The sequence below is a fragment of the Anolis carolinensis genome, chromosome 1 (genome assembly GCF_035594765.1).
Source record: "Anolis carolinensis isolate JA03-04 chromosome 1, rAnoCar3.1.pri, whole genome shotgun sequence".
Classification (NCBI taxonomy): Eukaryota; Metazoa; Chordata; class Lepidosauria; order Squamata; family Dactyloidae; genus Anolis; species Anolis carolinensis.
In genome coordinates, this window is record NC_085841.1 from 105,787,677 (window position 1) to 105,802,226 (window position 14,550).

At 36.8% G+C, this 14,550-nt stretch overlaps 1 protein-coding gene across 2 annotated transcripts in view; it reads right to left on the minus strand.

The window, feature by feature from the left end:
* Positions 1-14,550, minus strand: part of grik2 (glutamate ionotropic receptor kainate type subunit 2) — a 774,384-nt gene that overhangs the window by 225,387 nt on the left and 534,447 nt on the right. For both annotated transcript variants that reach the window (XM_003215508.4, XM_008119029.3), the window contains exon 12: positions 8,491-8,714. In XM_003215508.4, the coding sequence (XP_003215556.1) occupies positions 8,491-8,714 (224 nt within the window). The remainder of the gene's footprint in view (positions 1-8,490; positions 8,715-14,550) is intronic.

The following is a 14,550-nucleotide window of genomic DNA, read 5'->3' on the forward strand; positions in this document are numbered from 1 at the left end:
TGCCAGAGGCAAGGAAATGAGCTGAATGTGACTGAATGGTATTATAATCCAACCGGAATGTATCCAAGGCATGCACTGTGGCTAGATCCAACTTCTCTAGGAACAGGTGCAGGCAGTTGGCACACTAATATTAATTGTGCAAAAGCATTCCTGATCACTGCTGAAACCTGGGCCCTCAGGTTCAGACCAAAATCCAGGAATATTCCAAAAGTGCGATCCTACATTTTCAGGGAAAGTGTGACCCCATCTAACACAGGCTGAATCCTTGCTCCCAGATCTGTCTTTTGAGACTGACCAGGAGCACCTCTGTCTTGTCTGGATTAAAGTTCTATTTGTTTTCCCTCATTCAGTCCTATTGGGATCAGAAGTTTAGGTAGGGTAATTTAGAATGGTTGGCCAGATAATTCAATTCTTATCAAATTACAAGCACCAAGATTCTACAGGATGCAGCCATGGCAATTAACATGGCATCATAGCACTATAAGTCAACTGTGGGGAAAACCACTTAACAGAGAAGCTAGGAGAGTGTAATCAAATAGGAACAAATTTTTTAAATAAAGATGATTTCAAACTGAGAGTCCCATTCCATAAATGTTTCCTTACTAGTAAGTCAATTTGAGTTCAATAATACAATCTTTAAGGTAAGTGGCTATGAACACATATTTAACAAAATTAATGGAAAATACATCAAATCTCTTTGGAAAAATGTATACTGAACACATTTAGCACTAATACGGCAACACTAAATTAACATATTTTGCTGAATATTTTGTCTGATCTCAGAAGCTAAGCAGGGTTTGTCCTAGTTAATATTTGGATGGGAGAACACTATTTAATACCAGGTGCTGTACGCTATATTTCAAAGGAAGCAACTGGAAAAGCCAACTGAGTCTTTCTTGACTAAGAAAAATCTGCAAAATTTAAGTGGTCACATAAGTCAAAAGGTGACTTGCAGGCAAACACACATTTTTCTGCTAACTACAAAATCCAGCTACAGTATATGGATTCAATAGATGCAGGATGATAGGAAGCAAATAAATAAATAACCTACCAAAAACTCTTCATTTTTCACGAACATGCTATTTTTCAAAAGTAGAACGATAACTGTTTATTTGATGGTATAGAGTCTATCGACCTCATCATAGTGAGTTGTTTTGTTTTGTTTTTTTGTTTTTTTTGCCCCTTATTGTGCTGGGGCTTCTCTTTGGTGACAGATCTAGATGCACCTCATCAGATGACACAGATCAAGGCTTTACTTCATCTGTGGGTGAAGTGGTGAGGACATGTTACATTTTGGCTTCCTTATTACCATGGTGAGAATTCGTCTTTTGGTTAATTCCAATGGAGCTACCTGCAGTTTTCAGCCCCCCCCCCCCCCAAATCTGGGGAAAACAACAACACACCTACATGCCTTTCCACTCTTTCCCCTGTCTGATGGGGGAACTGACAGTGCTGGCACTTAACCAAACAACAGCTTAGTCTGTACTTTATAAGGGTAATATAGGGTCCTACTGCCACTCATATTGTAATTATGAGTTCAGTGACCAAATATACCCTGTTTATCCAAAAATAAGACAGTTCTTATATTATTTTTTGTTCCAGAAGATGCTTTAAAGCTTGTTTTCGTGGGTAGTCTTATTTTTCCAAATTGACTTTTTAAATGAACTATAGGTAAAGGTTTTCCCCTGATGTGAAGTCCAATAATGTCTGACTCTGGGGGTTGATGCTCATCCCCATTTCTAAGTCAAAGAGTCGGTGTTGTCCATAGACACCTCCAAGGTCATGTGGCCGGCATGACTGCATGGAGCGCCGTTACCTTCCCGCCGGAGTGGTACCTATTGATCTACTCACATTGGCATGTTTTCGAACTGCTAGGTTGGCAGAAGCTGGAGCTAACAGCGGGCGCTCACTCCGATTTGAACCTGGGACCTTTCGGTCTGCAAGTTCAGCAGCTCAGTGCTTTAACACACTTTGCCACCGGGGATTCTTCTAGGGCTTATTTTTGAAATAGGGTTTATATTTCGAGCATCATCAAAAATGCTGAAAAATCATGATAGGTCTTATTTTTGGGGAAACGGAGTATGAGACTGACTTCTGAATTTCATTTGCCCTGGATTGTGCTTCCTTTATGGTGGGAAATAGTTTCGACTTCACTGTGTGTTTTATTTGTTTTCAAGGCATCAAATAAGTATTCATCCCACATTTGCCACACTTAAATGGTTATGCCTGTCTTTAAGCAATTATATATCTTCTCAAGTGTGAGAGAAGGCAGATACCACATCCCTCATTTTTGAAGTGTCTTGCCCCAATGTTCCCATGTGATACGGAAAGGAAGGAGGGTGCACGGCTTGCTACGAGGCACCACACATGCCTTCCATTTTGCTGGTGATTGCCAGTGAAACTGGACAATAGAGAGGGGAGGGGCCCATCAATATGATGAGGTAATATATCATAAGATCAAATACATATTTTGAACATAGAATATATTATTATATACTTTACCTATTATATATAGCCTTACTTTCTAATGGGTAACAAGATCTGATTACTTATCCATTTATTATTAATTGTTATCACAAATATTTAATATAAGGGCAAAACTGGCAGTGAAATGTAGCACAATGAAAAGCAATCATAACAAAATACATTAACACATATGTAGATATGCATGTCTAAATTTAATTCCTAAAACCCCTTAAAGTACATACATTAATCAATTGAACTGGCAAAAGTATTAACATATTAAGTTCCTATTGCTTTTGTAGACTTACACTAGTTTGGACTAGCCATTGGATTTAATATTTACATTGTATGCACATATAAATGTTTTGTTGCAGGAAAAGGTATTGTTACAGGATTTTCTAACAGGTAAAGATGTATTATTTTATTATTATGACCATACAAGATCATATTGAAACTGGAGCTAAAGAAAAATGAGTTTAGAAAGGGGGGGATCTTATTTCCATGGCACATGAAATGAATCTGTAAGGTAACCCTATTTTCACATGTTATACTAAACCCACTATAGTTAAAACTGCATAAGCATGAAGCCTGTTAGCAATCCACTACTCTACTTTAAAGTTAAATCTTCTGTCTGGCAAAAATTTTAAGGAAAGCCTTATACATTTTTAGTATCCAGTTTCATCATGTTACATGGGCAAGTGAGATTCTCTCTCATAAAAATGATATTAAATGGTTAATCATATTAAGAGAGACTGAAATTTAATTAAGCTCCTTCTCTCATTGCAAAGAAGAGAAACCGCACCATATGAGATAATTAGGCATAAGACATTTTAATCCACTTCCTTTTCTCTAAAGTAAAGGTAAAGTACGTGTTTGCCAGTATTTGTACAGTATAGCAGTACAATGCTTTCAACATCTGGTAACATGGGAAAAGAATTCAAATAGGAAACAACCATGAGACTTTAAAAAACCATGCCCTTCCATGCTCAGGGTCTTTCCATGCCAGTGAACAAGGACAAGAAGTGAAAATTTCCTTTTAAAGAAAGAAAGTGGGAATACTTAGGATGTGGGGGGCAGGAGGGAGTGGTTCCTTATAAGAAAATGCATTTTCAGTGCTCTGTATATGAACCAATATATCTCCTAAAAATATCAAATAAATTGATGTCAAACAATATTTCAGCATGCAAGGAAATATCCTGTATGGGGAAAGTGAAAATGGAGATTTGACTTCTTCAGGTAGTGTCTAGGGAGTACTATATAACTTGTATCATCAAAACATGTTCCTGTGCAATTCTGTGCCCATATGCACATGCATATGCATATAGCTTTATATACAATGCCATACATCAAAAATAGCTTTCGATAAATTCAAAAAGTCTTTGAAATCTAGAATAACTTTTAAGAAATATTAACCATAAAAAACATGGTCCTTTATACAGATCTAAATCCACTTTCCAATGGTAGAACAGATATATTTTTCCACTTCCTTTTTGCCCCATGTCTCTTCCCACCAAACAAAATTACCATGTCTGCTTTTGAAAGAACTAGAGAATTCTCAGAAATATGTAAGAATTTAAACTACAGTAGAAATAGAGAATTTCCCAAAGCTATGTCTTCCATTTCTTTCTATCTGAAGTGTCCTGAATTGTTTGCTCTGCAGTAAGTAGTCCCACTGGTGGGGGAAAACTTTGGAACCAAACCAGTATGTTGGATTTAATGAAACTTCATCTGACAGTAGATAGTGTCAGCTTTTCTCCATCAGAGGAAACATCTCTGATTCAATGGTTTTTGAAAGATCTTTTTCTCAGTCCCACCATCATTACTGAGAACACAAGAGAGATCCTTTTTAATGGTTGTTCCCACTAATTTTATTTAAAACTTTGCTTTTTAAAATAAAAAGCAAATGTGAGAATTGTAATCACTTCTTTTAATTTCTACTGTGATATTTAATTGATTCCTCTTGTTGACACTATAGATTATTGGGCACTGTTCTAAATTCAAATTGTTGTTTTGTATACTAGTGTTTTTATTTTGTATTGTACTGTGTGTTTATTTTATGTGTCGGTTTATGCACTATGTGCCATATGTAAGCTGCCCCAAGTCCCTTTGGGGTGGTACAAAAAAGGTACAAAAAAGGCAAGGTACAAAAATAAAATTATTATTATATTATTATTGTGAGCTGCCCTGATTCACAATCTGGGAGAAAGAGTAAAACAAGTGAAATAAATAAACAGACAAATAAAGTAAGTATACAATTTTCTTACTTAAAATATATAGATTATGCAATGCTTTTTCTGAATTCTTCTAACTCTGACAGGAAACACTGTCCTCAGAATTTTACTCACTATAAATTCAGAACCAAGCCATAAGCTCATATCTGTTCATAATAGGAAGGTACCAATTACACTTGAAGACCATATGATCAAATTAATGAGGAGGTTATGCAAAGTGAGGAATTTCCTGACAACAGGAAATGGTCAAATGTTAATTTGACAATTTCTTACTTTATTTGTGGCTCTCTGAGAACCTTTGTGGCTGGAGAGAAGAAAAGAAACACTTCAAATGAATAAATAAATTCCAAACCCTGGATGATAAAATGTATTTTGTTATATTTCCTCTCACCAGCACAGGAATATCCAATGTTCACATTACATCAGGGACCCCAGTTCATATCATCTCCCTACAGTGAGGGGCACTGGGCATAAGAAAGAAAGAAGAAAAATCCAGTTCCACTTTTACAGGAAATATCCCAAATCATCACTCAGTCTTGTCTCCATTCTAGGTCTTTAGTTAGTCTATTCAGGTACACAAACTTACACAAAACTCTGGTCTCTTTTTTCTTACACTTTTAAACCTTTCCACAATGATTCCATCCCATGAATAGTTAATTTCTTCATCATTTTACTTGCAAGCTTTTGCCATTTATATTTTTTCCCTCTTGATAGACGATTCAGATAATATTTTAAATAAATTTTGACTTATAATCTCGCAGTCTCTTTCTTTTCTAAGTATGATAAATTTTAAGATTTATTAACTTTTGCTCCTAACTTAACTTTTGTGTGCCATTTGGCTGTACAGATATGTTTCTTGAAAGTCTTCAATTTGTCTAAGAATTTGACAATTTGAAGCCAAAATACAACACTATCTAGCTTTTATCTTCTGTGGCCCACAAAACCTGATCTGGTGGGTTCCACAGTTCTCTAAGGCTGGAATTAAATGGGTTTAATATTCTTCAGTGGGGAAGAGTTGTGCTCCTTCTAGTCTCTGCAGATAAAAGCAGTTCTATCAGTGTAACATCTGCACTGAATATTGTCCTGAATCATTCAGTGCTATCTGGAAGTTTGTGCTACCCCATTTTTCATGGTAGGTCAGGTAATTTATGACTGCATTATACAGAACTACTGCTAACAGACTTCATAGAGCACTTCATTCTCACTTATCTTCATTGAGTGAATACAGTCTGCCCTTGGCCTACTAACTTGTAACTAGTGATTAATCTACAAGAAGACTTTTCCTCTTAATCACATGACTGCAGTTTATTTAGAAGCTTGTTGACAGACTTAGTGAAAAGCTTTCTGGAAATCCAATTACACCGTGTCCATAAGACATCTGTATCTACATGCTTGTCAACACCCCCAAAGAATTGTAAAAAGTCATGGCCATATTTTGCACCACCTGATTCTGCTTCTCAACAAATTAAACATTTCATAAAATAGAAGAAGCAGTGTCAAGGGAATCATGCTGAACTCTGACATCAATTGTAATAGACGCGATGTGAATTATTGGCAGGACTTACTGTGAAGAGAGAGCTGAATAGAACAGAAAAGGTTGTCAGAGCATGTGACAAGAAAGAAAGAAATACTGTAGATATATTTAAAGATAGGCTCAGGGAGCAAAAATGTGGGGAAGGCAACTCTGATAATCACACAAACAGCAGCAGAAGAATTTCACTTCATATGCTTTTGAATAACTTGTGATGGTTTACAATTAAAAACATCCTAGTGCTATTTATGTTTATTATCAGGGTTCTCAAGCTGTGGTCAAAATCAGCCTTTCTTGTGTAGAGTCATATCCTTGTTCCAGTACAATGACCTCCTAGCTATTGACAGAGAGTAAATACATGAAAGGAATATAGAAAGAAAAAAGGCACCATGAACATGAATTGAATTTTAAAATTTTAGGAAAATGTCTTAAAGAATAAACAAGCTATAATAAGGAAGCAGCAAGGGCCTTGCTCCATCCAGAAACAATCAGATCCAGACAGAAACAAAGAATTTGATCTTTTTTGACCAATACTCTGCTGTACAGGGATACACAACTATAATATGCAATTCTGTATTATGAGTGTGCATATAAATTACAGTCTCACACTGACAAGGACAATACTAGTGTGATGTTACTGGGGATTGGCTGAAATTTCTCCATCTACCGCTGAACCATGTTCAGGGGTTCAATGCCATCACTGTACATCACTTCCAGTCCAAAGGCCTAATGTGTTCACATATAATTGAAGTCAATGTGACAGTTATTGTGTACATGGTAGCTCCATGTATTTGATACATATGGGCTAGAGTGCCTGTCTCTGGATTCAGTAAGGAAATGTGCATACAGTGAACATGGAAAGTCTAAGGAAGGAAGTCATACTTCCTCTGTGAACTGTTCCAGCATTTTCTTCTAACAGTAGTTTGCTTAATTTAGATATTTATTTTAAATAGTTTAAGTAATGATTGTATGCCTCAACTATCCCCTGGGCTGAAATTAATTTTAAAAGGTTGAACAGTCAATGCTCTTTCAATGAATAAGAATAATACTAAAGGGAGATGATTTAAAAAAAAAAAGAAGAAGAAGAAGAAGAAGAAGAAGTGCAGCTTTATAAATGTGGTTCTGAAGCTCTAGAATCTTGAACTCTAGTTCAGCATGGTTTCAAAACTCAATGCTTTTGTGTAGTTGATTGGCGGTTTTTAAACACTTCAGAGACTTATTCAGGCTTTTTTGTCAAATAATGGGCTTCATGGGGAGTAGGGCAGTGCAAACCAGTGACTGACCATATACAGGCATCTTTTATGCTTTAGAAAAGGGTCAAACAAGGATGACCAGTTTTATGCCTTGGGAGCACCCACACGCTAAATAGATTACAAAAATGTCCCTTCCCTACTCTCCAAGAGAACTTCAGAATAAAACTTAAAAGTTTCTGGAAGTCCAATTCTGGGTTTGAAAAAGTGCTAATTTTATGTGAAACAGTACTGAGATGGGTGACTACAAGTTTAATTGACACTACTGAAAGCTTCCTTAAAGAGCCCCTTCACCTGACGGTGGTAAAAGAAAAGAGCAGCCTCAAAAAAACTGACGACTACAAAAACAGTCTTTGACTTCATCACATGAGTAGTGGTTAGGTGGCAATCTTCTGACTGCAAGACCACCCTCTGATCACCTTTACTTTAGAAGACTGCATGATAGGGCAAAGCCAGTAGGAGATAAAATGGAAAGCTCTAGGCTACTGGACATATTCTTCCTTTCCTGCTCCATTCCATATTAATCATGTAAAAAGACTCGTGAGGATTTGCTTTGTATCTGTTTTAAGAATTCTTGACTGTCTAATCAGAATCACTGTTTTACTGTTATGGTAATCTTTCCATAGTAACATTTTTAAGATAGTGGGTGTTTCAGAAAAGAAACACAAAAATTCAGACAGAAGAGCAGGAGAGAAGAGCAGCTCCCAACAACCCTCTAAAATGCTTCAGCTTACTGTTAACAGATGTATTTTAAAAACACCAACCAAAACCAGTGTACTACAGGTCAGCTGCATAACCAGCACAATGAAGATAATGTAAATGGTAATGGTAAGGACACTTTTAATAATTGTGCGAGACCCTTGAAAGACTGATTTTACCTCTGCACTCTGCAGATTAGTAAATAAAAAGAGGGGGGAAAGGAACAAAGAATTTGTGACTTTTGACAATTATTCTTGAGGGGTTGGGGTAATGTAACAATTGCCAAAAAAATCACAAAAAAGGTTTGACATGTTACCTGGCTATGACAAAGAGCACACAACTGACACCCAAGTAAGCCAGCAGAATATACATCCAGATATCAGGGGAGAGAGGATTCAGGAAGGAGAAGACGCCCGGGTTTGTACCATTGGGTTTTCGGTACAAAATACTTATTCCGAGAGTCATAAATGGCTTGGAAAAGTCGATGACAGTCTCTCGAACATATGTAATAGCCAATGGAGCCACAGCAAGGTCAGCTTTCTGTTTGTAAGAGAAGAGAGAGAGAAATTGGCCATAAGTCAAAAGCAGCAGGCAGAAGCAGGCAATCAAATTAAGCAAAACACAGACTTTACACTTGGAGAGCCCTGTCTTGGTACCAATTAAGTTGAAATTTAAAGCTCAGCTACTTGCTTCTCTTCCACTGGTAGAGAAGTTGATATACTGCTGCAGTTTCCTCAAGACCAAGGGTTTTGAACACTGTGTTGTTTACTGATAAAGCAGTTAAAAATGAAAGGGCAAATAATCATTTAAAAATTATTTTTAATATCTCACTAATAAATATATGCAGTTGGACCTCTGTATCGACAAATTCTGCATTCATGGATTCCAAAATCCACAGTTTGAAAATATATTTTTTTTAAATCCCAAAAGCAAAACTTGATTTTGCCATTGTGTAAGGAGTACCATTTTACAAACCCATTGTATAAAATGAAACTTGAGCATCTATGGATTTTAGTATCCAAGGAACCAAACCATGAATATCAAGAACACACTGCACTTAGTTTAAAAACTAAAGAGTGCTTTTTTTCTTTCTGTTTATGTTGGAAAAGTCCAGAGCCCATCAATTGATTTTGAGTGTGAAAGCGTATTCCTGTGTCAGTCTATCTTGACTGACACAATTAGTGGATTAGGCTTGCATTTGGACATGTGAGTTGCAATCAATACAGTGAGTGGCGACTGTTGGCTTCTGTGTCCCTGGGGCAGCAAATCTGTTTTGTCCATTTCAATCCACATCAGCAGGAAGATAGGAAAGTGGTTAGCTAAGGAGCTGAACCACAGATCCAAAACAGTATTTTTAAAATTCGAGGGGAAATGCAAAAAAGTATAAAATTACAAGTGTAAAAAAAGAATCCCTGCTGCCACCAAAAAATTGCCAGCAGTACATGACGGGGGCTTCCTGTCTTTCCATAGGAAAATATGGGTTGGGCTGGCTTACTGAGACTTCCCCTCATGTGATGAGGTAGGGAGAAAGCCGGGTATGGTGCAGGGCAACAGGTCCTCATGCCCCCTGGGCAGGCAATGATACTCAGCGATTTTGACAGCGCATGTGAAGAGGTCCTAAGCTTCCTCTCTCTTCCTTTCTCTCATCCTCCCTCTCCCCCCTCTCTCTACATACATGTAAACTAGATTCAATTATGTTCTTCCACCCTTTCCCCAAATTTCTTAGTACTCTGAAGAGTACCATGGATTTCATGACAGTTTTGACCCTTGAAAACCCTCTCCCCCACCCATGAGCTGCATGATTGGATGCAGTAGAAGTGCTTTCCTTATGTAATATGAAGGTACAGGAATACTATTGAATATTTATACCTCAGTATGATCATGCATGTTATCATTTCCCTTGATTTCACCAGCTATTCTATTATTACTCAGAATCCTATTAATCTTATACATAATAAGATGAAGAAAATAAAATGAGTAATTTTGAGAACCTCAGACAGACGGCTATGTGCAGTAGAAGTGCTTTAACACTACTCGTGGTTGTAGTTTTCAGCTTTTTTCATTTTAAGGAGTCCTTGGTAGTTTTAATGGGGGCTTAAAACCTAAGCTGCCATACTTAAGGCGGGTTTCAGAGGCTTTTGATTAGTGCTTGCTGTAATGAAGTGTGAATTATTTGGTTTACAAATGTTATGTTTAATTGTGTGTTTGTGTTTTAAAAGGGTCAGTATTACAGTTATTGCATCTCTGCACTCAGAGGTTGGTTGCCATGGAGAAGTAGGCAGAGCCAACTGCTGTTTTGTGGAAGAAGTGCAGAGTTTTTAAAAAGGAGTTCAGTCTGTGCTCTGATGAGGCACAAAGAAGAGTGATCCTAGGTTGAAGGGATCAGGGAGGCTCAACTGCTTATTTTTGAGTCAGTTTAAAATAAGTTTGGTGACTTATTTAATGAAGTCTGTGTCCTAGTAAGGAACAGAGAATCTGTGATTGTATATCACAGGGTGACTGAGGTTTAAAAGCAGTAGAGAAAGAAGTGGCATTTTAGGAAGTTTGAATCACCGCATTCTAATATTGTAACTGTAAATCAAAGTGCCTCTAAGGAGAAACAATTTTGTAACCACTAAGCTCTGTGCCTGAATAAACTTGTTATTGTTCCTCTAACATCTAAGCCTCTGTCGTATATATTATAAACTGAGTTGTGTTACCATCTAAAGTAAATAAGAAAGAAAAATTTAAATTTAAAAAAGGTCTCCTCTCTGAGTCTTTGGTGGCTGCATCTTCCCAAAGTGGCGGCAATCGTTAATAGCCCTTTACATTTGGTGGCAGCATATATAAAACCCCTTCACACTTGGATTTAAAAAATCACATCAAAATCGGCACATACAAAGATACAATTAAAAGACTAAATCTAAAAGTTAGGGATTTTAGTGGTTTCAACAGTGGGGTGAGTATGTATATCACATGTGTGCCATATTTTCCCACTCCTGATTTACGCATTTAAAGATGTTTCTCTGGCAGTGTTCCATCACATCTTTATAATTACATTGAATTATATTAAATTCATGTAAAGGTTAAATGTTTATTCAACTGCTGGGATACTGGAGGTTTTAAGGGCCATATCCCTAACAGACATGTTACTTTGCAATATATTTATCCTATGGGTTGCAATGCATAGTTCCAGTTTCATCATCACCTTGAAGCTCAATGGCTTTCATTGGCAATGTGTTGGATTTAAGCAGGGGACCTAAATCCAGTTATTGTGGAATCTTGGTTGCCAGTTTGGTATCTGTAAAGTAAAATGGTGGCAGAGATTCAACCTGCAACCTTAAAAATATGTATCAATAACTGAACCACATACAATTACAACAGGAGTGTAATATTGACAATTTAGAAAAGATGTGCATGGATGTGTGAATTCCCTTATAAATTTAACATAAATTGCAATATTCTGAGTGTTCCACAATACCTACTAGGTCTAAACTTGTTATAGAAGATTATATATTCCAGTAGACAATGAATGGTCAACATGTTGATTTTGATTCTGGCAGGTTAAAATGCCTGGAGCCTCAGAGAGGGAAGGGCGGATTGAGAGAGAGAGTGTGTGTGTGTATGTGTGCTTTGTGTTCAAACTTTAAAACTGTCTCTTTTCTATGATGTTTATCAATTGTTCATATCAATGTATAAAGCTTCCCTACACCCCTCCCTTCCACCCCTCCATCGTTTACTTGTGAAGGGCTACCCATATCAAACAAGGAGTTTAAACTGTTTCTTTTATATCCAGCTGTGATGCCTAACAGCCTTTGTTTTATGAAATGCAGGCAGGGGTCTACCTATCATTTCAACAGGCATTCACCCAGAGTACAATCAATGTCATTGTTTTTAACTGGAAGGTAACTTATATCTTAATAACACAATTCACAGTTCATGTACTTGCAATGTTGTGTGGGAGAAATACTCGATGGATTGCATACTTCGCTGTATTTGTTATGTTTGTCTGAAGCAAATGTGTTATAAAATATAACTCTTAAGATCTCTGCAAATACATAAAATATATCAATCTCATTCTAGTTTAGTCCAAATTCAGTAGATGGGATTAGCAGTGCTAACCTTCCCCTTTAGGAAACTTTGAGACAAGTATAACTGAACTCATAATATCCACCAATCTGTATAAATGGAGGAAAGGAAGAACTGGACTCTTTGGGACTAGAATGGAATCATTCATGATGAAGAAAGGAATAAGATCTTATTGTGTGTCTTGCCTCCCTCAAGACAAAAAAAATGTTTTGTTGCAGGCCTTTTCTCTTGTGTGGTTGCAGCCCAAGATTATAAACAATGACTGGCATTCAATATTGCAATTACAGGAAAAACTTAAGTTAAAGATCCGTAATTGATCCATCTTAATGAATACTACAAAGTCTGAATTTTAACATTACTGCCAGAAGTGTGTACTAATAGGAATCGTGGCACTGCCAAATGAGGTTTCAAGTCTTTTCCTGTCAGGGAGCTGAAGTGTGACAATCAGAACCAGGACCCCTGTTGAAATTCCTTGTTTCACTACAGCTCACAGGCAGAAAGGGCCTGGAAACATAATTCTATAATATAATATTTGTTTTTGCTAAGTCAAAAGTGGGCATGAGATTTATTTCCCAGCAGCCCAAGTCAGCATAGCCATTGGTGAGGGGAGAGGAGAAGGTCAGTCCAAGAATGCCAGGCATACTCTATGCTCAAAGACATGGCAGAAAGAGAAGTATTTATTATTCTCTGTCAGTCAAATAAATAAATTACCAAGAGTTTATGAAATGTGTGTATGAGAAGGACATCCAATAGATGTTATTCTGTTCAGTTGTTCAAGCTGACTTGAATTATTCAAGCAAGCAGTACAGATTTGTTATCTTTGGCTTGCAACATCTTTAGCAAGAATTGCTTTGTACAACAGTTTATGCTATAAATCTACTATAGCTTAACTGAACATCAGCGCATGAAATAAAAAGGGGGAAGTGAATGTCATGCAATTCAGCAAAATACATTCTAAATAGTTTTCTTTCCTATTTTGCTCTGCCATTTTCTGTACAGAAATAAATTGTAGCCCTGCAGTTTCTACATTTGCTTTGCATAAAGCCAAAAGGAAATAAATGGATTTCCACTAGCTGAATGAACTACCTAGATTTTGCTGCCAGAACGATGGCACAAGAAGACAGTTTCACATGTGAAATATATAAAGAAGCATAAATCAATCATTTTGATATGACTTAAGATAGGTGTAATAGGGACAAAAAGAAGCTAATTCACTTCCTGGCATGACTTTGACCTGACTTTATGCGAAATCCTGAAGAGTAATATAAAAATGTCAGATTATGTCCATCTTAACTTACTAAGAAATGCTGAGAGTATGGGGATATGCCCCTGTTGTTTATCTATTGAACTGAAAATATTTCAACTGAAGCAAATACATGTAATATTAACTAGGCTGACAGGCTTTATATGTTCATTCAGCAAAGGCAGGACTATCTTCATTCGTGGGCATCAGCTACAAAGCAGTGTGTGCACATCAGGGACCGTTGGCATTTCCACATGACCACATGGAAAGACTACATGGAAAGAAGATACTAAGAAGTGGATTCCACGCTTAGGGATCAATTTGATCAGTGTTATGAGAAAAGACACAGATACAATAACAAAAAAGGCTTCTGACTTCTTGCATATAAACCCTAATTCTCACTAGCTCTACTCCATAAAACAATATAGTATGCTAGACATAAAATACCCTGGAGGCATCTGACAATGTGAACTAGTGCCATGGTATATATTAACCAGGCAGCAGAGGAAGTGCAGCAGAAGCTCACTGAACTGGAAAATAATTTATCCCTCTAAGCAATAGGCAACTTCACAATCCATTTTGGAATTATTGCAAACCCAAAGTAAGATCACAGTCATTTCACCACACTTCTCACCTGTTTGTAACTCACTATTGTGATGTTTTTAATATTCTACAGAAGACTAACAGCAAATCATGCTCTGTTCAAATATTATACTGAAATCATCCAACGGTTAATTTTATCTTCTCCAGATTATGCTAATAATTCTGTCCAAAAAGGACTGTTTTGACAATTACGGTTTTAAAATTCTTTAACCAAATCCAAACATGTTCTTGGAAAGGTGTAGGCCTCTTAAATAAACTGAGAGGGCAGCAGAAGATGAGCTGGCAATTGGTATCTCTAATTTCAGTGGATCAAGAAATCCATTCTGCATTTTAGTTTCAAAGGAGCCATCCAAAATCCTGAAATTCAATATTTTCTATAAGGGTAGAATTGATCTACTGCCTCCATTTCCATATTTCTACTTGACTGGAGGTGAAACGGGAGGCACTTTCTGAATTTTCTTT